Source organism: Pteropus medius, unplaced genomic scaffold (genome assembly GCF_902729225.1).
Source record: "Pteropus medius unplaced genomic scaffold, Ma_sr-lr_union100, whole genome shotgun sequence".
Classification (NCBI taxonomy): Eukaryota; Metazoa; Chordata; class Mammalia; order Chiroptera; family Pteropodidae; genus Pteropus; species Pteropus medius.
The window spans coordinates 511,339-538,252 of NW_024351646.1; the positions used below are offsets into that span (position 1 = coordinate 511,339).

General features: G+C 49.5%; 2 protein-coding genes across 4 annotated transcripts; both read right to left on the reverse strand.

The window, feature by feature from the left end:
• Window positions 1-2,034: 2,034 nt before the first annotated feature.
• SUV39H1 (SUV39H1 histone lysine methyltransferase) lies at window positions 2,035-15,472 on the reverse strand. 2 transcript variants are annotated; one of them, XM_039843748.1, is made up of 6 exons: window positions 14,957-15,472; window positions 12,264-12,409; window positions 10,312-10,974; window positions 4,380-4,526; window positions 4,169-4,298; window positions 2,035-3,467 (listed from the first exon to the last, which is right to left on the reverse strand). In XM_039843748.1, exons 1-6 carry the CDS (start codon window positions 15,063-15,065, stop codon window positions 3,334-3,336), a joined length of 1,329 nt encoding a protein of 442 aa, XP_039699682.1. In that variant the 5' UTR covers window positions 15,066-15,472; the 3' UTR covers window positions 2,035-3,333. The 2 variants fall into 2 exon arrangements, with proteins under 2 accessions (XP_039699682.1, XP_039699683.1); XM_039843749.1 differs by lacking the exon at window positions 14,957-15,472 and adding an exon at window positions 14,429-14,938.
• A 3,268-nt stretch (window positions 15,473-18,740) lies between these two features.
• Window positions 18,741-25,846, reverse strand: WAS (WASP actin nucleation promoting factor). Of its 2 annotated transcripts, XM_039843751.1 has the most exons (12): window positions 25,682-25,846; window positions 25,188-25,328; window positions 24,036-24,122; window positions 23,833-23,935; window positions 23,681-23,722; window positions 23,301-23,354; window positions 22,459-22,633; window positions 21,442-21,484; window positions 21,087-21,240; window positions 20,476-20,885; window positions 20,115-20,229; window positions 18,741-19,042 (listed from the first exon to the last, which is right to left on the reverse strand). In XM_039843751.1, exons 1-12 carry the CDS (start codon window positions 25,811-25,813, stop codon window positions 18,987-18,989), a joined length of 1,512 nt encoding a protein of 503 aa, XP_039699685.1. In that variant the 5' UTR covers window positions 25,814-25,846; the 3' UTR covers window positions 18,741-18,986. The 2 variants fall into 2 exon arrangements, with proteins under 2 accessions (XP_039699685.1, XP_039699684.1); XM_039843750.1 differs by having other exon boundaries at window positions 21,087-21,484.
• Between the last annotated feature and the right edge of the window lie 1,068 nt (window positions 25,847-26,914).

A 26,914-nucleotide genomic window follows, 5' to 3' on the forward strand; every position in this document is an offset into this window, starting at 1 on the left:
TGAGCTGTGTCCATGAGTGTCAGGTGTCTGAAATCTTTCTGGATATGAGTACAAAAGGCAAGTTCCATGAACAGTTTTGAGGTCTGAGTACAGGGTATATTTCTGAATTTTTTGGAGGTCTGTGTTTGAAGTGTGAAGATTCTGAGCTGTTTGGGGACGTGAGCCTAGGATGTGAAATTTCTAAGCCATTTGGGGTCTGTGTCCAGGATGTGAGATCTCAGAGACATTTGGGGTCTTTGTCACAGGGTGTGAAGTCCCTAAACTATGTAGAAGATTGGTATCCAGATATCAGGTCTCTGAGCTCTTCCATGAACCAGTGGGTGAGGCCTCTGAGCTGTTTGGGGATCGGTCTCAGTATACAAAGGCTCTGAGCTATTTTTAGGAAGTCTGTGTCCAGTACATGACATCTCTGATCAGGAATCTGTATTGAGAGTGTGAGGTCTCTGAGCTGGTTTAGGGCCTATGTTCCAGAGTGTGGGATTTGGGAACTCTTGGGTATCATGTTCAGGGTGTGAGGTCTCTGAGCTATCTGGTGGTCTAAGAAGAGGTTGTGAGGTCTCTGAATTTTGTCCACCTTTCTACCAGTTTGTGAGTTCTCTTGAGAAATTGATGGGTCTGTATTCCCAGTCGTGGAGTCTCTGAGCATTGTGAGGGTCTGTAGTCAGAATTTCAGATGTGTGGGTTATAAAATACAAGGACTCTGAAGTGTTTGGTAGTCTTTCCTCGGGTGTCCTACTCTGAACTATTTTGGGGTCTGTGTCAGATGTGAAGTCTCTGAGCTGTACATAGATCTGTTTCCCAAGGTCAGAATTCTCTGAACAGGGCCTGTTTCCAGGCTGTGAAATCTCTAAGCTCTTTGGGGATGTGTGTGCAAAACTTGAGGCTCTGAGTTGTTTGTGGCATCATGTTCTAGGGAGTGAGGTTTCTGGGATATTTAGTGCTCCATATTTTCCAGGGTGTCTGAGCAATTTGGGGGTCTGTGTCTAAGTTGTAAGGTTTTGGAATTAGAGATCTGTGTTCCAGATATGAGGTCTCTCTGGTGTTTGGGCTGGGTCCAGGGTGACATCTCAGCTGTTTGGGGATCTGTCACAGGATGTGAGGGCTCTGAGCAGTCTGGGAATAGATGATTACGGTACGAAGGCTCTGAATAACTTGGGTAGCAGTATCCCAGGTTGTGAGATCTTTGAGATATTTGTTCATTTCTATCCCAGAAAAGTACTCTGATGTGTTTGGGATCCAAATCCCAATGTAGGAGGCAGCATTTAGGTGTTGGAGCTCTTTGGGAGTTTGGGTCCCCTAGTTTCAGTGCAGTCTGAGTTATTCAGGGCCTGTATCCAGGTATGAGATCTCCAAGCTGTATGAATATGTGTGTCCAAGATGTGAGGTCTCTGAGGTCTGGGGTCAATCCCAAGGGTATATGTTCTATGAGATGTTTGGGAGCCTAGGTGCCCTGTGTGTAGAGGTCTCTGAGTTATTTAGGATTCTGTCACCTGTGTGTCAGGTCTTTGAAATCTTTGGGTATCTGTTACAGCATGTGAGATCTGAGCAAAAACAAAGGGCACAGGCTCACATTCAGGTTGAGGGATGATGAAAACAAGTATATTTGAAATGCCATCTCCTTGTTTTCCGCTTTCTACCCTGGCACATATTAGGTGCTCAATAAATATTTGCAGAAAATATAAATACACTAAAAGCACAGACTTTCTATTCAAATGGAGTAGGCAGGCTTTGGGTTCAAAGCCTCTAAGAGTGGGGAGGGTCCAGCTAGAATTGTATATTTCTATATTTCCACTGTATTTTTTCCTCAGGTTATTTTTGTTTATGGCAAATGATAATGGTTTGTCCATTTATAGCAATGGATTTCATTTACTTTTGGGGGGATAGTGGTGCAGGTGATACACTGTAGGGTGTTCTAGTCAAATGGCCGAGGTTTGAGGAACATGTCCCTGGGCACCCCAGCTCCCAGCCTCTCATTCCCCCGCCTCTCATCCCCCCAACCTCCACCAAGTGAGGTCTTCAATCCCCACACCTTGGTTTTTTCAGTCAACAACTCACTTTATTGATGCCTACCCCAGGTTGGGTAGGGCGGAGGAATATACAAGAGGAGAACCAGATTCAGTCCATGCCTGAAAGTTAACGTGGGGGCAGGGAACAGGACACACAGACAGCCACACAGATCTGGCATCTGGTAGCAGAGCACACACTCTCACATAGGGGCACTCTGGGCACAAGTAGTCAGGGAAGGCTTCCTAGAGAAAAACTCTTGGGGAAGCAAGGGGCAAGGCAGCCATCAGAGCCTTCGCCTTCTGTACATCTGTGGGCAGGTAACGAGACCAGTGAACCCAAGGTAAATGCAAAGGGCTGGGATCTGGGGCTGTCAGGTGGCAGGGGCTTCCCTGTCACCTCACCACACCCTCGTAGGTAAGCCATCCCCATCCCTCAGTTCTTGGCCTGTACTTGGCCTTCTACCACATGGGTCCTTTCCTGGGATCCACCTCCATAGTTTTCAAGGCTTCCCTGAGACAATCCATGTAGACCAGGTGTTCCGCCCAGTGCCTGGCACCTCATCACCACCTCATCAATGCACAGTTTTGTCCTAAGTGCTATCTACAGCCTAGCTAGGTCTTGGTTCCAGCTCTGAGCAGTCCCAGCAGTTACCACACCTCAGGGCGGGGCTACCAGCACCCTGCAAGCTCCTGAGAGCCCTAGGCACCTTCTGTGTACCCCAAAGGCAGGGAGAGTCTGCCTTCCTCTCATTGGCCAGTAGGCCATGGGCATCCACTCCCCTTCCAGTGGCATGTGGCTATCTACTTCTCAGATGTGCAGCTTGCATGTAAGCATGAGCACAAACCAGCCTCAGTCCCCAGCCCTGGAGACTCCCTTTCTTTCACTAGCACAAAGTTTCTGTGGCAAGGGAATCAAGTGGGCAGGGAAGTCTGGGCTCTAATGTCAGCCTGCCCTGGGGCCACTTCTCCACACTCTTGGGGCAGTAGGGAGAGGGCCCGCAACAGATCTCTCAAGCTCTAGGCAGAAGCAGGTGCAAAAACAAACTCTCTATTCTGGGGCTGGGTTGGGGCTCACCCCTTGTACCTCCTTCATAGGCCATGAATCCCAACTGCAGAAAGTCTTGGTGTTGATAAATTGTGGGAAGAGGGGAATTCCTGGAGTCAGTCCTCACTGCAACCCCTACACACCGGGCAGGTGGGGGCGGGTGGAGGCTGGCAGGAGGCTCTGGCAGTCATTCCTCAATAGGAGGGGAACGATGGGTAGTGGGTGAGTGGGATGGGTGGCTTTAGGCCCCCCACAGTCAGTCTGGCCTCAGACTTCAAAGGGCTAGAAGAGGTATTTGCGGCAGGATTCAGTCCCACACTTGCATTCAATACGGACCCGCTTCTTGGGGGAGCCAGGGAGCCCAGCCAGGCCAAAGTTGGAGTCCATGCGGGTGCTCTCCATGTCCACGGGGTCCACTGTGGAGTCACAGCCAGGGAGGGGACTTGTTAGAAGGCCTAAGTGAAGTGTCCCGCTGCCCCTTTACCATGAGAGACCCAGGGATCTTGGAGGCTGGGAGCAGGTCTGGGATTTGGGTCAGCTGGGGGTCATGGAGTTTGTGGTTTGGGGCTAGGGCCAGAGCTCAGCACTGGAGGTTGTTTAAGTGTTAGGAAGATGGCCAGGAGTTGGGGGTTGTGAGGAAAGCAGGGGGCTGTAGGGGAGAAGCAGGAAGGTTGTGTCAGGCATAGGTCCAGGAATAAAGGGTCACCTGGGCATCCAGAGGGGCATCTGAACTCTCCTGCCAAAGATCCCCCCTTGAGTGTCTCAGAGGTGACTAGTCTGTCAAGTAGGGGACTGGTTGGAGGCCACAGAGTGTCCAGAGGCTTGGAATGAGGAAGGCCAAAGAGGGTGAGGAGCGGAGAAGATTGGGGGACTAGGGAAGTTCAGACAAGACTGGAGTCAGGAGAAGTGTCTTAACGAGCCAAACATCCTCCCCCAGGAGTCTTGGGAGAAGTTGGTACGAGTGTCTTAGGGTTGGGAATGAGGGGACCCCCCCACCAAGGGGTCCGGGAGTCCAGAATGGAAACTGAGAATCAGAGCATCTTAAAGCCCCTTGGGGAGGGATCCTTGTGTCCCATGTCACTATGTGCCCCTGCCCCCAGTCCCTTGCCACCCCCACCTTGCATATTGTAATCAAATGTGAGCTCCTCGCCTGCCCGGATGGTTCTTGTGGCAAAGAAAGCGATGCGGGGCAGCCGCTCATCAAGGTTGTCTATGAAGACGTTGTACACCTGGAGGTTGGGGTCACACTGGGAGAAAACGAACAGTGGGAGGGTGAGGAGGGGCCCAGCCTGCTCCTCCCAACCCCCACCCACCTGCGGGGTACCCACACTGTGGTTGACAAAGTGGGAGATGTTGCCATAATAGGCGGCATCCACGGTGTATACGTCCTCAACGTAGTCCAGGTCGAAGAGGTATGTGGCACCCTGGCGGTCGTAGATCTGACCCCGCCGCTCCGCCTCTTCTGAGGTAATGATCTGGGGAGAGGGCCACAGGGGAGTGGGGATTGGCCAAGAAGGCTCAGGAAAGCCAGCACAGCACCTGGCCCCCCAGGAGGAGAAGAACAAGTGAAGAGGAAGGGACTCCCACCCATGTGGCTGGTTCAGCAGGGCTGGCAGGTATGGGCACATGAGAGGCAGTAAGGCAGAGAATCTGTCAGCCTTTCTCAGGGGGCTGGGCCTCAGCTGGCTGCTGCTCATCCCTCCTCAGGACTCTGGATGGTCTGGGGAGTCTCTCAATGGTGGACGGAGGCTGGCTACAAGGTCCAGTCATCAGACAGACAGACAGACAGACAGACACACCCCCATCATGAGAGACTTATAGCGAGATATGGGAGACCCAGATCAAGAGCAAGAAAGAAAAAGACCCAGGGCTCAACAGAGGGAGGTAGAACGAGAAAGGATGGCTGATCCAGGGCAAGAGGGCCTGAGGCATTGCAGGACCCAACACAAGAGAAGAGAGCCAGAGTACAGCCATGCACACAGCAGCAAGAAGGACACGGAAAACAAGGTGAAGAAAGAGCCCTGGGCTGGTGGGGAAAGGGAGACTGAATGGGAGAGAAGCTCAGACAGGAGCTAGAGGCAGAGAGAGAGAGAAACAGAGACTGAAGCTTAATATGAAAGACCTAGGTCAGGAGAGAAGACCAAGACCCCTGAGAGTCTCAGATCTCAAGAAAGAGGCTGAGGACAAAAACTTGGAAGATGAAAAGAGGAGACAAGCACTTGCCTCCCTAAGCCCTGAGTCTGCACAGTGCCAACAACTGGTATTTAAGACAGCAGGAGGCATCTCCTCCCAGGCTGGGTCCCCTGCTGTCCCAGTAAACATGAAGCTGCTCCACCATCCTAACCCTGACCTGTTCTTGCCTCCCAAATGCTGCTGATGGATTCTCCACCCCACCACACCCCCCGCCCAATCTCTTCTCCATCCCACATGTCCCCTTCCCCCTGGGGACAACCACAGCCTCTGGCAATCCCCAAGTATAGCCGATCATGCCCATCCCTGGGTGAGGGTCTCACAGTACCCGAGACTGCCCACTCCTCAGCCTGGGTTCCCTCCAGACCAGGCATATCTCATTCTCCACTCTCGGGTTTCTGCCCACCCCTCATAGACAAGTGCCAACAGTGTACAGCACACAGCAGACTTGCAAGAAATATCTTTTTATTCTTCCTAGCCCAGCGACCTCTCCTCTCTCCAGCAGTGATCCTACAGGAAACTCAAATACTCTCTTCCCTTTACCATGACCATCTTCCTTCCCTCTCCCTTCATTGGAGACCCAATGCCCATCACCAGCCCCCTGCTGACACTGGATCCACCCCACTGGCCTCCTTCCTTGCTCACCCTCATGCTAGCCAGTGGCCATGTTCTTTCTACTTTCAAATCTGTCCCTTTCCAGTCTTGACTACCCTTCATTTTCTCTAGTCAGGATGGCCACACCAGTGCCCTGTCTTCTCCCTACCTTTTACACCATCACCTTCAGCCTCTGCTCCCTGCCAAATGCTATCAGCAACACCTTCAGAAGACCAAGATTTATCCCTCAGGTCACAATGCTCACTGCCCTACACTCCAGCTCTTCCTTTAGGAATCTGGCTCCCCTATACCCAAATTTTTATTTGTTCACTCATCCATTCACTGGATTTTTATGAGGCTTGCCCTGTGCCTGGTCCCAGGGCTCAGGAGTCATTGTCCGCTAAAGACACAGGGACCAAGCCAGATCCCTGTTTTCAGGGGTCAGTTAGGTTGGGGAGACACAGGGACCAGGTCCAGTCCTGCCTCTCCATCTGGTGACAGACATGGACTCAGACACCCACAGTGCAAGAGTGCTTAGGGTTCAAGGGGCAATGGAATAGAGACACCTCTAAGGCAAGCTGCAGATCATAAAAGGGCTTTGACACCAGGTTGGAGAGTAGGGACTCTCCTGAGGGATACAACAGAAGGCACAGAAGCATTTAAGGACATCAAGGCAGATTTCCCTCCACCTTCTAAAGAACACACTCTTCTTGTGGCATCAGCTCCAACAGATGTTACTTCTCTGTGCAGCCTTCCTGAACCTCCCAGTCCTGATCCTCAACAACCTCTCTGAAGCCCTGGGATCAAAGAGCAGTCTCTGCTGGGCTCAGGAGAATATTAGGTAGTGACTGAGCCAGCTTTTTCCTTTTAGCCCCTCCTCAGCCAGAGGGAATGCCCCATAACCTCCCCAGTCTCCTCTTCCTCTTCTGCCCCTACCTGTTCCCCTAGTCTCACCAGGAGTGAGTCACACTGCAAGCCCTCCAGGGCACAAACCGTTCCTTCTCTCTGTCTTCAGTCTCCCTCTGTAAGGGTTGGGCCACCTTGAGAACTCAAGAACAAATCAGTCCATGTCCCTCCGTGCTCCCTAGCAACTCTCCAGAATGACTGGGCTATATAAACTGGCAGCTTGGAAAGGGTGTTGACATGGGAACCTGAAGACTCAAAGTCCAGGTGCTGCTCTGCCCCCTCCCAGATATGGGATCCTGAATGTTCTCTCCCTGTGCCTGTTTCCTCAGCCAAAAAAAAACAAAAAACAAAACAAAAACAGCAAACAAAAAAACTCCAGGTCTAGCAGGGTACCAGTTTTAGACGCTTGGGCCTTTCTTTTTACCCACTTGACTAGCTTGATGACACTGAGCACTTTACTACACGCTCTGGGCCTCAGTTCTGTTATCTGTAGATTGGGGATGACAATGACAATAATCCTAGCTTGACAGAGGTTGTTGTAAAGATTCACCTAGATCAGGAATATGAAAGGTGTTTCTGGTTTTGTTTTAGTGAGGACACAAACCAGTGTTAGGAGGGGTTATGAGTCCTGTATCTTGTCAAAATGTAAGGTGTTCTCTTATATGCCCTTTCCCAAGAAAGGAAAAACTGCTGCTCGTTAAACGATATGCCATCGTTTAATTAAACTAGGACTCGCTGTCACTTCAGAGTTGTTAAAATATAAAGAAAATGCATGTTTTAGAATGGATAAAACAAGCTGTTCTCTGTTGGGTGGGTGGGGATGTTCTGATGGAAGGTGGAAAGGTACAAAGGAGAGGAAGGGCAGCTCACCTGCAGGGATCGTTGGTGCAGACGTGAAGGTAGGAGAGTGAATGCCTTGTTCAGGTTGTAGAAGGATAGCATAGTGAACGGGTATGGGGTGTGTGCCCTCAATTATCCTAACACTAGGTAGGGTCTGAGACAGAACCACATAATCAAGTAAATTAATATTTCTGCAATGAAATTTATGAATATTCACACTAAGACTATAAATAGGCCCAAGTCAGGTCCAGTTAGTTTTTACAGGCAGATGGGTTACAAAAAAACTTTTGGTTTTCTGAATTTTGGAATGTAATAGCTAACATTTATTGAAGACTTACTGTATACTGAATACTGTTTAAGTGCTTCACACATAACTTATTTAATTCTTATAACAAGTGTTTGAGGTGGGTGCTATTATCATTCCCATTCTACAGATTAGGAAACTGAGACATGAGAAGAAGTGACTGCTGATGAGTGGTGGACGTGGGATTCAACTTTGGGTAGCCAGGCTCCAGGGTCCACCCTCCTGCCCACTTTGCCATGCTACCTTCTCACAAGGGCGTGTAGGAAGATGAGTTTGGCTCTGGTAGTGTTTGGGGGCCTCTGCTGCCATCGGGAGGCTCCACAGGTCTTAGAGTGTTGGAGGGGGGCTTGGAAGTTACTGAATGTGGCAGGAGGTAAGCCAAGAAATAGCTCAGAAAGAACGTGTGGAGAGTGGGAAGAGTGAAAACAGGGAGCAAGAGGGCCCTGGAAACCCCAATGTTTGCAGCATAAAGGATAAGGATACTAAAGAAGGGTAGCCAGAAAAGGACCCGGCCCAGGGGACTTTGGGGTGCCTGAGGGCTGCAGACTCTTCCTCCTCCTCACCTGTCAGGATCCTCTGTGTTGTAGGCAGCCTTTCCTCGAGCTCATCAGTACAGTAGAGTGAGGCTAGAGACACTACCTGCCCTGGACTTCCTCTAGGACTGTCGGGTTCCTGTGGGGTCAGGACACCTTCCTCCTCCAGGCAGAGGCTCTGGAGTGTGCACATATCCTCCAGACTGATTACATCCCTCTGGGGTGTTAACAACTCCTCCCCACTATTACCATCCCTCTGAGATCTATATACCTCCTCCAGAGTGTCAGGACACTGAAGGTGTAGACGACTCCTCCAGGCTATCAGAGTCATCTTGGGCATAGACTCAATCTCCTTTAGATTGTCACAATCCTGGGGTGAAGACACTTCTTTTTCCTATCAGGACAGTGTAGATGTGGACACTTCCTAAGTCAGACCAGCGGGGTCCTCTGGTATATAGAGAGCTTGCTCTCCTTCTCTAGGTCACTCTGGGACATGGACACCTCTTCCTGTAGACTGTCAGGACCCCTCTGAAGTGTGACCACCTCCTCCTCCCTCTAGACTGACAGGTCCTTTGACGTGTAGACATTTCCTCCACCAGACCATCAAGATTATCTGGGGTATAGATATCTCCTCATCGACTGTCAGGGTCCTGTGCAGTATGGACAGCTCTGCCTCTAGACTGTCTCTGCCCCCGGGGCTATGACCCTGTCTACTTCATAGTTCATCAGAGTGGGAGACTCTCCTCTTCATCAATGTCATTACTACAGTGTGGACATCCTCAGCAGTGTGTCCCTTAGGCCAATTTCTGTCACTTCTCAACCACAGCGACCCCTAAGAGACCTGTGGAAATATGGAGGAATTTGAGGTTGTCACCATGACAGGGCACACTCATGGATTTAAATGGTCCAGGTCCTGGGATATTAAATGTTCCCCAATGCATGAGATGGTCCTCTATAACAAAGAACTGCTCCACCCCAAATGCCCACAGCCTTCCACCTTAGAACATGATACTGTTGCAGACACTTGCTAGTTATTCACCGAAACCCCTTGTTTTCCACCTGGGCACATGGCTAAATCACACTTCTCTCCTGCACAGAGGTAAGGCCAGTGACTTAGTTCCAGCCAGTGGATGTGGGCAGAAATGATGTGCACTGTATCCAGTCCTGGCCCATTAGAAACCTCCCCACTCTTGACCAACTTGCCAGGCAAAGCTGAAAATTAGAGGCAGCTCCGAGGCTCTCAGGGATGGCAAAGGCACAAGAAGGGAAAAGCCTAGCTGGCCATGCCACTGTGTGGAAGGATACCACTCAAACACCCATGCTGGACTGTTATAAGAGCAAATAGATTTCTAATGTGCAAAACCACTGATTTGCAGGTTGTCTGGTATGATGCCTAGCCTGCCTAATATAGCCGGCCTTTCCCCAGTGTCCTACATGTCTAGAGGAGGAAGCAGCCAACCTCCGCAAGGCATGTCTATGTCCTATGGCAGACTGTGTTCCTTTTGTACAGATTAGTAAAAGGTGCTCCTTCCAGGCAGACACTGCTTGGCAATAATCTGGACCCTTGTAAAATGAGAAGAGGAAGTGCCTTTTCAGGTGACAAAACCCTGTGCAGACCACACTGCCTGTTAAAAGGAACACTGTCTGGATTTCAGTTCCCATTCTCTTCTTCCCTAGGTACCCTTATGAAGTCAACCCAATGTGCTTTTAACTACCAGCTTGCAATGATCTCTGCTGCCAGGATGTCCCTAGTACTTGGGTTAAACACCCCCACCCCACCTTTCCCACAGGGAAAGCAGGGAAGTTTCAGACACACCATGAGGAGAGCTGGACACACACTGGAAACACATGGTGGGAAGAGCTACATACACATGCACGGTCCTGTCTCCCTACCTCTCCCACGTACTCCATGACAAAGCTGTTCTTGCGGATCTTCTCCAGCGTGCGGACGCCCCAGCCACGCCCATCATCTGTGCGAAAGATGCAGAGGTCGTAGCGAATGCCCTTCTGTACCACGCGGTTGGGGCAGTCATAGCCACAGCGGCAGCGGGAGTTGCACTCGTAGATGGGCAGACCAGCTCGCAGCCGCACCTGGCCCTGGTCATTGTAGGCAAACTTGTGCAGTGATGCCCCGGGGCAGCAGCCTCCAGCAGGTGCCCACAGACAGTCCTGGCACTCGCAGCCCACAGCTACCTGGTTAAGGGTGATGCCCTCACCAACACGGTACTCATTGATGTATACAAAGGCCCGCGGGGGGCCGTCCAGGTCCACCTCATTCTCTACAGTGATGCGTCCCAGATGGTTGCGTTTAGCATTGAGCTCCTGCTCCCAGCGTCGCAGCGCCCGCCTCTGCTTGGCCTTTTGTACCAGGTAGTTGGCCAAGCTTGGGTCCAGATGCCGGGGTGGCTTTGACCGGTGATGCCGCCGGAGTAGCTCGCGTTCTAAGTCCTTGTGGAACTGCTTGAGAATGCGCACACACTTGAGATTCTGCCGTGGCTCCCAGGTGCTCTCTGACTCTGGGTATCCACGCCATTTTACCAGGTAATATTCCTGTTCCTGTTGGGAAGGGGGGGCAGGGGAATAGGGACACCGTAAGTGGTGAGACACTTGGGCCAGACCTTGTGGGAATTCCATCCCAAAGCTGATGGATAACACCCAAACCACTCCCCACCCTTTTCTGGATTGACTCCGTGCAGTGATTAAAAAGCTCAAGCAATAAAATCTGGATCACTAGGTTCAAATCCCACTCTGTCTAAATTATAACTTTTTAATTTAATCTCTCAAACCTACTCCCTGCTCTGCCTTCCCTCACATCAGCTCCCTCCTGCTGGCTGTTCAGGCCCCAACCCTTAGTCATCCTTGACTCCTTTTTTTTCCACACTCTCCACATCCACCCTCAGCAAATACTGTCAGCCCCACCTTCAGACTACATCCAGAATCCAACCATCATTGCTGCCCTGGACTGTGGCAGTAGCCTCCTCACCGATTCCCCTACTTCCACCCTAGCCCCTATAGTCTATTCTCCACACAGCAGCCAGAGGGATCTTTTCATGCTGAGAGAGTTATAGGATAAAGTTTAACTACACAGATTCTAGTTAGACATCCTGGGTACAAATTCTGAACCTGCCACTCCCTAGTTGTGTGGCCTTGGGCAAGTTATTTAACTTTGCTGGACCTTAGTTTCCTCATATGTAAATAGGGAAACGAGCTAACATTTTTCTAGCATTCGTTACCTAAGGATGTACTGTTCTAAGCAACTTAGAAGTATTACTAGTGAATTTAATCCTCACAATTCTATATGAGGTAGATAACTACTAAGCATCCCCATTCTACAGATCAGGAAAATGAAGTACAGAGAATGTGAGTAAGTATCCCAGGGTTACATGGCCAAGATTTGAACCCAAGCATGCTGGGGCCAATCTGTTCTCTTAACTATCCTGCCATTACCTCCTCTGGCCATGACTACAGTTCCATTTCACAGAATTGTTGGGGGGATTAAATGAGTTTCTGAGAGTAAGTGCCTGGCACACTGAAAGTGCTCAATAACCATGAGCTCTCCCCCATCTCTACTTGCAGGCTCAGCAGCTCAATCTTTACAACTTGTTTGTATTTTTAGGGAGGTGAGGAGACACTTATTTGAGAATTTGTCCTGGCTCCTGCTTTCCTCAGAAATTCACTTAGTTTCTCCACAAGATGGAGACGAGAAGAGAGCCTACTAATCCAACTTTTAAGATCAGAGGAGAAAATTCCCTCTGGAAACAGATGTAGGTAGTGAGGGATATGGGGGCAGGAAGCCAGCTTTCTTGAGACACCCCCAGCCCCAGCCATGGTCACTCCAGACTCACGCGGATCTTCTTGTAATCGCACAGGTACTCGACTTCAAAGTCATAGAAGTTCCTCTTGGAGATGCCAAGGGCAGGACAGGAGAGCTTGGCCAAGCGGCACAGGTCCTGTAGCTGATTCCAAGAAGACTTGCAACACACACTACAGCCTAGAACAAGAGGGCCAGAAAGAAACAATTACTTGGCATCCTGGTGAATTCAGGGTTCAGAGGGTACCCCAAGCCCTCCCTAGGACTTCCAAAGGACTGCCTCAGTCAGTGAAATTTAATCCACAGGACTTTCCAAAGCTAACATCTTTCTACCACAAAAATGTGCCACTTCTTACAACCCCAATGCTTACTGTCCAAGGCTACCCCTGGAGCAGCTGATCTTAAAGTGGGATCTGCTGCATGGAATGTCCTAAAGGAAGCTATTCCCAGAACTTCCAACTTCCTCAATACTATTCATAAACCTGCCTGCAAAACATACCTAAAGTTAGAGACTTAATTCTCCTCCTCCACACTTGCAAAAGAAAGAGAACTGCCCCTATCTCAGTAGGGTGCACTGCCCCAAGGGCCTATGTGGGATGGGGTTAAAACCTCCAGGGCAGCAAACAAACGGGAAAGACTGGTCCACGATCCCTGATCTGAAATCCCTGAGGCCAGATCTTTTTTGGAATTCTTTTTATAAGTGTAGTTCTAGGTACATCCCGTACATTACCTAACACCCCCAGTGTGGTTAAGGGCTTCAAGCCATAATCAAACACTTTAATAGTTCTATAGCAAAAGTCTGAATTTTCACATTAAATAAAGATGCAAGATAGTAGCACTGAATAGTCCCACCTTATGGTCTACTTTTGTAACTGAATGGTACTAAACTTGTTTTTAGGGCTTTTTAGATTTCAAAATTATGAATAAGAGATTGTGCAGTGATATTAGATTACAGAAAGCCTCCTTGAAAGATTAGTCTGGGTGCCTTAAACCCACAAAGTATGTTTTCACACTGCATTTTGACTTTCTCTGTCTATCCACATTTCTGTGAAGGGTAAAGCTTGCCCAAAGGAATTCAGGAACAGGCAAACAGTAATAGGTGAGTGATGACGATTCTTTTAAATATACCTGGAACATTCTGGGGCTACCAACAATTTTCAAGACAAATTTTTTTTTTAAAGCCTTCCAATTCAAAGATTCAAGGCACATTCATAATGTGCTTCAGAAGCCATTTTATCAGATCATTTCACAGAACATTTATTCCAAATGTGGTCAGTCCTCCTCCTACTAATTTTTTCTATCTCCCATCACAAAACTCAAACATTTAAACTCATGATGAAATGCTCTAGATGTCAACCTAAAAAATCTACAAGAGCTTTGCAAAATTATTTCGTGTGCACTTCCCCACTCCCCACCCCCACTTAGGCAGGCCTACTGTGCCCACGCTTTCCTCTCCCTATGACGTCTCTCTCTTTCAAACCCCTCAACTTGTATTTGAAACCCCACTAATGTGGTCCCAACTCATATTTCTAGCTGCTGGCGCCGCACTGACCACAGGTGGACTCTCCTAGCCCTCAGAGTTCCCCCTCACACTTGTGGAACCCATCATCCCCATAGCTTTCTTCACACAGAGAAGCCCACTCCCCTCAACATACTAAGCAAGTCATCCCTTTTTCCCTGCACACGGGAGAGTCCAGCTCTCCTATTCGGGAAGCCCCCTGCCAGCTCTTCCTTGAGAGTCCTTCTACAGATCCTCCCCCCCACCCGCTGAGATACATTCCCCTCAAGATTCCCCTGTCCCCCACTCTGAAAAGGAGGTCCGTCCCCTTCCCTTCCCTCCCCTTCCGGCGTCTCGCGTGGACACCAAGCGGATAACGGTCACCGGCGGCTGATTTTCCCGCGCGCGGGCGCGGCCTCCCGGACAAGTCCCCGCGCGCGCGCGCCGTCCAGTCGCGATCTGAGGCGCGCGCCCCCTTCCCGAGTGCCCACTTTGCCTCAAGCCCGTCAGCTCAAAGCACGCGCCCCCTCCCCTCAGCCCCGCCCAGCCCCGCGCGCCAGGCCCATGCTCCCTGAGCCCCAGGTTTTCCGCGCCAGGCTTCCGGCTCCGTGGCTTCCGACGCCGAGGCCCCGAGCCCGCGACGACCCCTCCAGCCCACCCGGCCCAGCCAGCGGCCCGCGTCGCTGCCACCACAGCTTCACCTTTTAAATTTTCCGCCATCTTTCCCCACGGCTAACGACATTCGGGCCTAACCGGCCTCGCGAGAAGAGAGCTCGCGCGGGCGTGGCCGAGAATGCGCAGCCTATTGGCCGCGCTGCAGCGCGACAGCGCCCCCGCGGACCAACCGGCAAGCCGTGACCGGACCCCTCCCGCCACTCCGCTCGGTCCCGAAGGCGGGTGCTCCCTGGCGCTTTCCCAGCGTGCGTCTGCGCGGCGTCGGCGGCGGTTGTTGCTGGAGACTCTGCCTGTCCGCCGGTCTGTCTGTCACGCTGTCAGCCAATCCCGTTGTCAGTCAGCCAGACGAGGGCGGGGGGGAATCCTCTTCTGTCAGACCTCCAATTACCACCGTCAGGCAGCCCGTCACCAATTTAACCCCGAGCAGACCGTGACTCCCCTTCCACAGTGAACTATGGCTAGACTGCTGCTCAGTCTCAAATTAGTCCTAACTCAAATCACACAATGGGTCAGTCACCACAACTGTCTAGTCAGATCCCGCCCCCCATTCATACCGTCAGTCACAAGCAGCAGCCATCCGTGCCCTCGGGCCAGCAGCAGTTCCCTTGAGGAGGACATACGGCGCTTCCTAACAGCCACACTGCTAGTCAGCCAGCCTGTCATTGCCTTCTTCACACTGGCAGTCACTCAGAGGCCTCTCCGTCTACCCTCGCCCTGGCACGTGCTCTGAATCCCTCTGGGGAAGTCATCTCACACTCGGCTTAGGAAGCCTCAGCCACCAGCCACGCTCTCAGGCAGGCTGCGATTAGGTCTGACCAGGCTGGCATTCTCAGCATCTCATGTAGCCCTGTCAGGCAGTCACGCTGTCTACTGTCAGTTGTCTGTGACTCTGTCGTTCTCCCCTCATTCCCACCATGATCAGGCACTTATTTTCTCAGAGCAAATAGTCACAGCAACTAAAGGTAGCATTAAGCCTCCACCCCTCTGGTCAGTGGGTCAGCAGTCTGTCCTTTCTCAGGGAGGCGTGCCCCCATTGGACAGTCAGTCAGTATCCTCTGACCCATGTGGGCAGCTGTGATTCTAACCTTGTTCAGCCAGCCTCCTCAATCTTGCAGTTGGTGGGCTGGCCTGTGACTCATTTAGACTGCCCCTAATCATGTTGACAGTCAGCCAGGTAGCCATTCTCAGCATCCAACTGAGTACACGGTCTGTCAAGCATGCTGTGATTCGGTCAGAATGGTCAGCTGGTCTCCATAGACAGCTGCCTATATCAGACGGCCACAGATCTGTCCATTGCTCAGCCTGAAATCCCTTCAGGGTAGCCTTCCTTTACACATCGTCAGGCAGCAGAACATCCAATGCTCCCTTGGGTCAGGTGTAATTCCTAGCAATAGTCATCCATTCAAAGCATCTTGCCACCCAGGTGGGCAGCAGCAAACATCATGGATCAGCAGTCAGACAGAATGTCAGTCCCTCAGGGGGCTTTCTGTCTTCTACACTGTCAGACCGCCAGCCGCAGCCAGTCCCAGGCGGGCTGTGATTCAGTTAGATATTCAGTACCACACAGTGTGGGGAAACTGCACTGTCAGTTCATCAAACTCCCTCTCTCCCTGTCAGTCCATGAGTTATGTAGTCAACCAAATGGTTATACAGTTAAGCAAATGGTTATTCTGTCTGCCTGCTAGTCCAGCTGTGAGCTGTGAGCTGTGAGCTGGAGAAATTAAAGGTTCCATCACCCCTTGCTTACCATGAGTGGAACAGCCAACAGCTCACCATGGATTCCTTATTCCTTCTAGAACAGTGTCAGATGCTGGTCCTCACATGCCCCCCAGTCTCTCCAGGCAGGCGGGACCTTCCCACTCTGAGGAACCCAGGAGGCCTGTCCAATCCATGAGAGTGGTTTAAATCATGACCCCTTTCTGCCTAAATCTTGAGGGGCAATGTGGGGGTCTTTGGGGAGCATCCTTTGGCCCTCCTCAAACAGTCTAGGATAGTGCGTAAAGGCATAGATTCTGGTAGCTCCATGACCTGGGTTCAAATCCCAGCCCTACCGTTTGCTAAATTGTGTAAACTTAGGCATTTTCTTCATCTGCAATCTCTCACTAACCTGGTAAATGAATCTTTCAAAAGAACTAACACCTTTTCAGGAGACCTCAAAAGTAAGAGGCTACTCTTATTACTGTGTCTTACTCCCAGCCACTTGTCTGTTCATTGAGCATTAATGAATGCCTAGAGTGTATATTATCTTGCCCAGCACTGGGGCCAATACAGGGTTTTATCCATTCCATGCCACACAGGTTTGACCTGTTTTTAATGTAAACCTCATATTGGAGTGTAGCACACCTACAGAGAGTACACAGACCATGGATGACTAGTGGAATGACTTTTCACCAGCAAACATACATGTGGAACCAGAATGCAGGTTAAGAAACAGCATTGCCAACCAGGGCACAAGGCGCACTTAATTTTTTAACATCTCTGAGATCAGGCTGCATCTCTCCATCACTGGTGGATCATAATTTAATTGGCAGTACTTCCTTGTCTTTCTTAGTGATATATAAAATAATGGTGCATTTTATAATCAGTGGTGACTCAGGATCAGTGACACCCAGTAATAACAATAGCAGCAGCAACAGCTAATATTTATAGATGCCTACAAGGAGCCAGGCACCAGTTATTTTAATTCTGGCCACAGCCAGTGAAGTAAGATTTTTTGTCTTCATTTTAAAGACTAAAGAAACTGAGGCCCAGAGGGGTCAAGCAACTTGCCCACAAGCAATTCTTTTACCCCAGGTCTGTGCCTGCTCTAACCAGTGCTCCTAGGAATTCAGAAGTTGTGTGATGTAACATCTTTTCTAGGACAAAGCCTGCCCAAGGGGTTCTGCAACATTGATTTCTAGAATTTCATCAGGGGAGTTTGGAGTGGGGGTAAGTAATATAAGACCTTCCTAGACTCAGTATTCAGGGACTTGGCCAGGGTGGATGGCGGGTAGAGTGCAGATTGAAGAATAATGAAAGAATTAAAGGGAAACTTAGACTCCTTCAGCTTCCCCGGCTTTGGGAGAAGAGCCAGCTCCCACTCCCATACCTCCTACCTCACACCCACCACCTGGCTCTTTCCCTTCTTCCCCTAACCTCCCAACCTGCACCTCAGTGGTTCAGGAATTCTTCCACTGCTCTTGCAGATGGAAGAAGCCTGCCCTCTCTGGATTCTCCCTCACTTTTATCTTTCTCCCCGTTCCCCTCCTCCTCCTCTAAAGTTAGGCTACCTGAGATCTTCAATCCATCAGATTTCAGAAATGGGAAGAGGTAGGCAACCTCGATTCTAGGCTTTAATGTGCAAGAGTTTCTAATTACTCCCTTGGAAATAGCTTTAAACACCAGGGACAGTTTTGAATTGTTCCTTTTTTTCTGGAGAGCAAGTCCTGGAGAATGAGGAGTGATCCAGTGGGATTCTAGTTTGAACTGGAATCCAGTTCCATTTTCTTACTCCCATTGTATGGATGAGGAAACTAAGGCTCTGAGGTGAGGCATCTTGCCCAGGTTCCAGAGCAGATCTATCTGATTATTAAGTCTTTGTCTCTTCCATTGCCATTGGCCAGGACTTGGTTTGCACTGGAAACTGGGAAGAACCAGATTCTAATATTGAGAGGGGGATCTTGCACATAAGGATCCTGGGTGAGTTGTTATATGCATGGAGCATGGGGAAGTCTGACCATCCAGTACTCTCTTGATCTAGTATTGTGTTGATTGAACGGTTTTTAAAAAATAAATAAGTGAATGAATAAATAACTCCCATTCATTCACCACACCCAGCTTCATGTCAAGCTTTTTCCCACATCAGGGCCTTTGCACTAACTGTTCCCTCTGTCTGGAATGCCCTTCCCCCAAATATTCACCTAGTTGACTCCTCTTTCTTTAGGTCCAGCATAACCGTCACCTCCTCCAAGCAGCTTTCCCTGAATACTGTATCTGAATGTAATTTCCTCTCAGCACAAAGCACTTATGATCTATAACTATCTTTTGTTTCTCTTTGATTCCTTCCTTCTTGTCTATCTCCCCCACCCCACAATGTCTGCCCCTAGAATGTTGGCCCCACCAGAGAAAGAATTTTTGTCAATTTTTTTCCACTGCTTTATCCCCAATTTCTAAAATAGTGCCTGACAATAAATGTTTATGGAAAGAAAGGCAAAAGGAAACAAAGGCTAAATGACTGAGAGAACAAATGAATGGATTGTATATGTGTAAGGCTAAATAAATGAAATGAAATATATGAATAAAAGGGACTTTGTGGGAAAAGGACCCCAAATTCCCACATTTGCAATACAGACAAACAGATTTAGAGAAACAAAATGACAGTTACTTTATTTTTGTTTAAAAATCTTTGAGTGAGGAGAACTGAGAAATTTGTATAAAAAGGGCCCTGGCTATTGCTAGGGTGAGTGTGGGGGTCAGTCAGAGATAATATCATTAGAGGTTGGTGGGGAAGAAATGGACCTTGGGGGCCTGGAAGCCAAAAGAAGAAAGCAGGGAGCAGTGGCTGCCAAGGGGAGGGAGCACTGAATAGGTGGGGATGGTGGTGACTCAGTCATCCCACTCATCATCCTCATCGTCATCTCCAGCCTGGTCCTCCCCTTCATCTGGAGGGAGACAAAAAGAGTGGAACTCAGGATGGGTAGGAGGGTTAAAAAGCCTGGGGAAAGAGGGTTCCTAGGGCCTGAGAGTTCAGGACTCAGGGCCCTGAGGGGGCTGAGGTCTCTTACTAGGAAATCAGATCTGGGGCCTATGCGTTGGATGAGAGAGAGTTAGGGTTTCTGTTTGGGACAAGATAGGGATTATAGTTGGGGTCTGGGTTCTAGTTGGAGTTGAAGTTAATTTTGTCAAAAATGTGTGGTTCTTTAGTATTTTATTGTCACAAAAAGGGTTAATGTTAACGGGTTTGTCATTTAATGGAGTGAATTTAAATATTATTAGCAAAGGGACTAAATTACAATATTATTGTTTCATACTGGGTTAATGTTGATATTGTTGACACATAATGAGGTTAATGATAATATCATTGTCAGAAGATGAGGTTCATTATAATGTCATATAATGGATCCATGTTAATCTTATGGACATAGTCTGGGTTAATGTTAATATTATCATCAAAGTTGGAGTTAATCATATTATTGTCACATAATAATTATTGTCACACATATTAGCCTCACATAATTGTCATATGATGACAATACTGTTGACACACTAGGGGATTCGTGTTAACATCATTGCAAAAAGATTGGGTTAGTTATATAATATGACATAATGAGTTACTGTTAATCTGTTGACACATGGAATTTGGGTTAACATTACTGTCAAAGATGGGGTTCTTTACAATATTATCATCACATAGTAGGCTAATGTTAACACTACTGAACAAATGGGATTAATGTTAATAATGTGGACATAGGATATATCTTGATATTAATGTTAATATTATTGTCAAAGATAATTATATTATTGTTATGTAATGACATTAGCATTGTCTAAAAGGAAATTGATACAAGATTTACGTTAATACTATCATCAACAGATGGGGCTAATGTGACTATTGATGGAGACTGTTGGGGTTGTTTTCAGGCCAACACTAGCCCTGGAAGCAGGGTCACTGTCCTGGCAGGATAGGTTCCAGAGAGGGCAGCCTGCAGGTAGCAGGGGAGGGTGGGCTCTCACCTGAGGAGTGGATGGCTTTGCTTCGCTTCTGCATCACGTGCATCAGGGCTCCTACCAGCCCTTCTGAGCTCTGAGGTGGTGGCTGCAGTGCAGAGCTCTCAGAGGACCCAGGGGTCTGTAGCAAGCAGGGTCCAACACAGAGGGTTCAGGGCCTTCTCCCTGCCCCTTCCCACACCACCCACACCCTCCAGTCCCTTTCAAGGCTCCAAGCCCACCTCTTCCTACCAACCTTCCAACCCTATAACTGAACCCCAAAAGCCTTGAACTCCCATCAGTCATAGCCCTGGACCCCCAATATTCTGACTTGAACAGTGCTCTCCAGAGTCCCAGACCCCCAGTCCTTCATCCTGCTGGTCCTCACCTTGTTCAGCTGAATTCCCTGCCGGATTTGATCCAAAAGTGCCCCCCGACCCCCACCAGGGGCCAGGCCCCCCACAGGCCCCAGAGAAGGGGGGGGTGGGGGAAGGACTGGCCCATCCCCAGAGCTGGGTGGTGGTGGTGGTGGTGGTGATGGTGGTGAGTGGCGGCAGAGGCAGACCCCCAGCTCAGGGGCGGAGGGAGTAGTGGTCCCATCTGTGGCTGGAGGAGGTGGTGGTGGAGGAGCCTCGGCCCCCTGAGGGTGGGGGGAGTCCCGGGGGAGTTGTGGTGGGGGCAGAGCACCCTCCCAAGGTACAGGGGCAGTGGACCGGCGACCCTTGTTACTCCCCACAGTAGGGGGCCGGGGGGGCTGGTTCCCTCCTCGAGATGGCGGTGGAGGTGGTGGAAGTGGCTCTGAGGGGGGAAAATAACACATAGCCATTATTATAGTTTCCTTCCAAGCCTCAGTTTTGCTCATTTGTAAAATGGGTACCCAACTGACCAACTCCCAAATCAAGCAGTAGAGGGGTTTCCATGAGGACTGACTGCAGTGTATCTCTCAAAATCAGCTACCAGGGTTGGAGAAGAAGTGGGTGTCCAGAAGGGGGGACTCACCATGGCGCCTCATCTCCTGCCGCACAGCTTCCAGCCCACCCTGGTCCTCAATGAAGTCATAGATAAGTTTAGAGGTCTCAGCATCAGTGAGCTGGGCCTCACTGATTCCTGCCCTAGAGAACAGGCTCCGCAGATCTGGGTCCAGGTTGTTTACCTGCCCAGGAGGAAAAAGTCCAGGAAAGGGGTGGGCAAATAAGGTGGGGAGGGAAGGGGCACAGATTATCACTGAGTCCACCCCAGAGAAGGAACCGAGATGGGTGTGGGAAGGGTGGGTTCTGGGGATAGGTCTGATTGGTAGATTATGAAAGGGTAGGTGGGAGTTGAGTGGGGTCCAGGGGACTTTAGAGTTACTCACGTCAAATCCATTCTGGGGGTCCCACCCCACGTGGCTCACATGTCTAGGGAAGGTGAGTAGACCCCAGTGAAACTCCATTGCCCTTCATTCCCTACCTTCCTAGTGAAGCCTTCCTGCCCTCTCCTGCCCAGAGGGACTCTGGAGGGGCCAGAATTAATTAATGAGCCATGAGTGAATGAATGAGTGAATGAGTGAGAGCAGTAATTATGGAATTAGAAGGGCTCCATAGCTTGTGGACCCATCTGTCCATCCATCCACCCATTCATTTGTCCACCTAGCCATTCACATTCACGTCAGGCCACTGATGTATTGTACATTTGTCTTTCCACTCATCTGCCCCTGCACATCTATTTACACATTTGTCCATCAATCTGTCCTCACACACATTTGTCTATCCACCCATCCATCTGCCTATGTGCCCACCTTTCCATCCATCCACTCACTTGTCTCCATTCAACCACATACTTCTGTCCATTTATCCACTGAAGTGTCCAATCATCCACATATCTGGCACCTACCTATCCCCATCTATCTTGTCTTGAACCAATCAGCCTATATATCCATCTCACCCATCCTTCTACCCACCCACTTCCTATTTACCCATCCACCCATCCATCCAGCCACCTATTCATTTATTCTTCAACCCACCTATTCATTTCATTCATTCATCCATCTATCCATCTACCCACCCATCTATTCACCCACCAACCCACCCAGGGTAGAACTAGGGTGAAGCAAGTGAGGTGCCTAGGGTGTAAAACTTAAGAAGGCACTCACTCTCAGAGTCGTGAATTGCATTTACATTACCCTGAGACTGACTGTCTCCATAAATTTTGCAACCTTGGTACTTCTCTTGCCTCTCCCTAGTCCTGGCCTTGCACTCACCCATCCACTCGTTCACTCACCCACTCATCCATCCATCTGTCCATTCCTCCATCTACTCAGCTCTCCTCCTGTCCACCTGTTCATCTGCCCCCCTCCTAGGGATCTGTGGGCCCACTCGGGAGAGGTTCTCACTTGAATCCACTGGGCGCACCAATATCAGCCTTGCTGATCTTTTTCTTTCCTGAGCGTTTCTTATCAGCTGGGCCAGGCCCAGGTGCCGGGAGCCCACGATATCGTGAACTTGTGATGTCCGGGTTCTGAATGTCTACTGTTACCAGCCCCAGGGACAGTGGGCCAGCTGCTGGACCTGTGGGGAAAATAGGGTGACTAGACTATTGACTCACTTATCTACCAATCAAAGCATAAGGGCAAGAGATAGAAAGACTTTGAGAAAACTGTGTGTGTGTTTTAAGATCAGAGAGGAAGTGGGTGAGGGATCCAAAGAGAGTTTATAGAGAAATGGGTAAGTGGGTCCCACAAACCATTCATACATTCACTGATTCCTTTATTTGTTCATTCACTCATGCTTATCACTTAAGTATTGACTCAGTTATTCACTGGCTCATTCACTAATTTGTTAAATTATTCATTCACTCATTCACTCATTCATTCATTCAATCATTGCTTTCTTCACTGATTGAAATTTTGTCACTGTTCAGTTCAATCACTCACTCAATCATTAATTTACTCAATCATCTAACCATTCATCCACTTATCCATATACCAATTCACCTATGCATATATACACTCACCTATACATCTATATATCTATTTATATTTTGATCTTTCCATCAATTCATCCTCCCACTCAACCATCTATCCACCACTAATCCATCCACCTACACATCTACCCACCCATTCACCCACTTATCTCTGCACCCATCAAATTACTCATCCATCTACCCATTCCCCACCCATCTGTCCATCCACTCACCCACCTGTCCACGAAGGGGCACAGAAGAATCAGTACTCACCTCCTTGGTCTCCACCTGGGGGTGGGGGCAAAGGTGGGAGCCCTCCTCTTCTTTCTGGGAAGATGGAATGGATAGGGAGCTATCACAACCCTGCCACAGGTTCTTAGGCTAGCCTCTTATTACCCCTACTTGCACTAGAGCAGAGGTCCCCAATCCCCAGGCTGTGGACCCGTACCAGTCCACAGCCTGATAGGAACTGGACCTCACAGCGGGAGGTGAGTGGCGGGTGAGCAAGCAAAGCTTCATCTGTATTTGCAGCTACTCCCCAGTGCTAGCATCACTGCCTCAGCTCCACCTCAGATTATCAGGCATTAGATTCCCATAGGAGCACCAATCTGTAGTGCAAAAAAGGTTGGGGACCACTGCTCTAGAAGACTCACCTTCACTGACTGGTGCTGGTGGTGGGGGTAGCTGGCGTCTGTCTGTGGAGAGACAGGTAGACTGGGAACCAGAACCATGAGAGAGGCTTTTCCAGCTCCCCACTCACACTCACCTCTGCCCAATCTACATTCCTCTCCTGAGGTCTCCTCACCTCCACTTTGCCTCTGATTCCTTTTCTGTATCTTCTCCTGCACCAGGGCCCGGAAGGCCCGGGCTTCACCCTCGTCGGCAAAGTTCAGCCCCGCTTGGCAGTCCTGCACACACCTTGGGGTCAAAAGCCTTCCAGACCTTGCACACCTCTCCCATCTCCTCCCCCAACCCCAACTGAGGCCCAGGAGTTGGGAGGTCACTTACATCTCCAGCAAAGGTGTGGAAGAAGGGGGTGGGAGTGGAGTAGACCAGCTGTGAGTACAGCTCCTGTTCCCAGAGCAGCCGGCCTGCCTGGAAAGGTGGAGAACACACTGGCACTGAAGCATGCCCCGGGTGGCAAACCTCTGTTATCTGGGCAGGGAGCATGGTGTCCAAATTTGAAGCCCCAAGATCTGATTTGGAGATTTCCAACTCAACATCAGAGAGCTGGGGGTCTAGGAATTAGATGTGGAGAGTTGGGCTGTACTATGGGAGTTAGACACTGCAGTGAAAGCTTTGGATTTGGGATTTGGGGCCTTAGATGTGAGACTTGGGGAATCGAATTTGAGGAGTCTGGACTCTAGTTATAGGAAACTGAGCCCATTCTAGACTCCATCCCACATACCCCTTATGGAAGCCTTCATTTGGGCAGGCAGGACTCCAGTATTGGGAGTCAGGGTTGACATTTGAGGTTCAGGCATAGGGACTTGGGAGTTTGGGGAGAAGGGTTCAGACAAGGTATGTGCAAGTTTAGGTTTGTGAAGTAGAGTTATGGTTTAGGAATTTGGTCAGTATTCGATGGTCCTGGGATCTTGACGTGGTTATGCTGGGTTCATCTTTATGGGTTTAGAAGGATGAATTTGGGGTATGTGCCTGGGGAGTTCAGGTTGGGGGTTTGTGGAAAAGATTCAGGAATTCTGGAGTCCATTCTGTGGGTTTAAAAGGACAGATTTGGAGTTCAAGACTCGATGGCATATTCAGGTTTGGGGTTTGTGGAACAGATTTATGACTTAAGAGCTAGGCAAACATCTGGAGTTTAGGAGTTTTGATAGGGGATTTCTGGTACCCAAATGTTGAGTTTAGAGAAGATTTAAGGTTCAGGTAAAAATATAGTGCTCTTTTTTTTTTTGGAGTTTGTAGAACAGATTAGACTTAGAAGGTATACTAATATGTGGCAGGTTATAGATCTCGACATGCAGACTCTGGGGTCAGTCATGACAGACTTAGAAAGGCAAACCAGAGTTTGACATCTGGATGACATCTTTGGTTCTGGGGCCCAGGGGTTCACTGATCTGTCCAAGGGTTTGGGACTATGGACACAGATTTTGGTTTGCGGGTTGAAAACTAGTTGGCATGTCCAGTGAGGGTGGGGATCACCTGAAGGCCATAAAGGCGGATGAAGTAGGACTTCTGGGGGTTATCTTTCACGAAACACACAGCCCCACAATGCTCCTTGGTCCACCGCTCGGCTCCAGGGGGCAGCGCCAGGTACAGCTGAACAACCGCAGTGGCCAGCGTCTGGGAGGGGAGAGTGGGGTTCAGTGGATCTGGTCAGGGGCAACCAGAGAATCTGGAAGGCAGACCTGGTCCTTCCTTGCCCATGGCTGTCATGGCCCTAAGGGAAGAGCCACAACCAGAGAGAAAGTAAATAGACCTAGAGATCTTCCTAAGATTGGTGAATGGGGGTAAATGAGTTCTAGGAAAGGAGATGATGGAGAGAGAAAAGAGGAGAGGAAGAGGGGAAGAACGAGAAGGGAAGAATGGGAAAGATGAAGGGAAGGAAAGGAGGGGAGGAGGAGGAAGGGGAAGATGAAGAGAGGAAGAGGAGGAAAGGGAGAAAGACAGGGAGGGCCAGGAGATCCCCAGCTCACCCAACATTTCCGTCCAAGCATCTCGAAGAGTCGCTGGTTCTCATGGTCTTGGAGAAGAGTGGAAGGTATGTTCTGCTGAACCATGGGTGTTCCGCGGCCCCCAGGCCTGCCTCCCACAGGGCCCCCACTCATGGTGCCTCCTGCCCTGTCCTCGCTTGCTAGGCTCTGAGTGCAGGGTAAAAAGAGGAACTTGCAGTGAGCAGGGGAACAGGAAGTGCAAAAAACCACAAGGGAAACAAGTCCTCCAGGGGCCCCTCGGTGGGCCTGGCCTCCTCCTCACTAGGACAAGCTTGGACCCTCTGCCCTTAGACTGAGGCCCTCCTTTTTTTTTGACTGGTTAGACCCATCTTTTGAATGAGCTCATGTCTTCCTCCTTCTTTCTTTCTCTTTGGGTTCCATCTCCCTCTGACTGGATCAGCTCCTCCTCCCTCTGATTGGCTAACAGCAAGAGCTAGGCCACTTTGGCACTTCTGCAGGGCAAGCTGCGGTGGTGGGAAACAGTCATGGGGCTGGGCGGCCTCCTTCCTCCCCAAAGCACCCCGTTAGCCTGGGCCTAAGGTCCAAGGCCCCTAGTGCTGAAGAATTACTGTGCTAAAACTTTTTCTTTTAATTACACAGTGAGCACCTGGGATCCCACCCCTCTCCTGAGACCTCAACAACCCAGCTCACTTCCCCAACTCTTACCCCTGCCTCCCCGCAGCTCCCAAATTACTTTGTTTATCATTCCCTTTTTTGAAGAGAGGAACTTTATAGTATATACGAATGCCTAAACAACATCTTGTTTCATTTTCGTTGCTTTTGAACTTTCAAAGTATGCAATATTCAGAGACTTGCTTTTACCTCACTTAACATTCTATTTTTATCTAACAAACATTCATGTAGCACTGAATATGTGTGCCAGGCACTGTTCTGTCCACTTTGTAAATACTGGCTCATTTAAATCCTCATAACAGCCTGCAGGACACACTGTTACTGTGTCCATTTGACAGAGGGAAATGAGGGGCTTTCCCAGTAGCTCCCAGCTAGCAAGTGGGAGAGCCTGGATTGCGTGCCAGGCAGGCTGGGTCCAGAGGGCACACTTTTCATCTCTATGCTTCATGCCTTCTGTTACCAATATTTGTATTTGCCTGTAGTAGTTGTTCATCTTTACTGCTGTATAGTATTCTATTGAGCGACTTTACAACTTGTTTATTCATATTCTCCTATTAACAGATATTTGGGGTGTTTCTGGCT

Excerpts from the sequence above, each read along its gene's own strand:
- SUV39H1 (XM_039843748.1), bottom strand. The coding sequence starts at position 15,065 with ATGACAGGCTGGCTGACTAGCAGTGTGGCTGTTAGGAAGCGCCGTATG. Across the intron at positions 10,975-12,263 it reads GCGATTACAAGAAGATCCGC|GAACAGGAATATTACCTGGT; the intron begins GTGAGTCTGGAG and ends CCTTCCCAACAG. Across the intron at positions 4,527-10,311 it reads TCATGGAGTACGTGGGAGAG|ATCATTACCTCAGAAGAGGC; the intron begins GTAGGGAGACAG and ends CCCTCTCCCCAG.
- WAS (XM_039843750.1), bottom strand. The coding sequence starts at position 25,813 with ATGAGTGGGGGCCCTGTGGGAGGCAGGCCTGGGGGCCGCGGAACACCC. Across the intron at positions 24,123-25,187 it reads TCCGCCTTTATGGCCTTCAG|GCAGGCCGGCTGCTCTGGGA; the intron begins GTGATCCCCACC and ends CCACCTTTCCAG. Across the intron at positions 23,723-23,832 it reads GAATCAGAGGCAAAGTGGAG|ACAGACGCCAGCTACCCCCA; the intron begins GTGAGGAGACCT and ends GTCTCTCCACAG.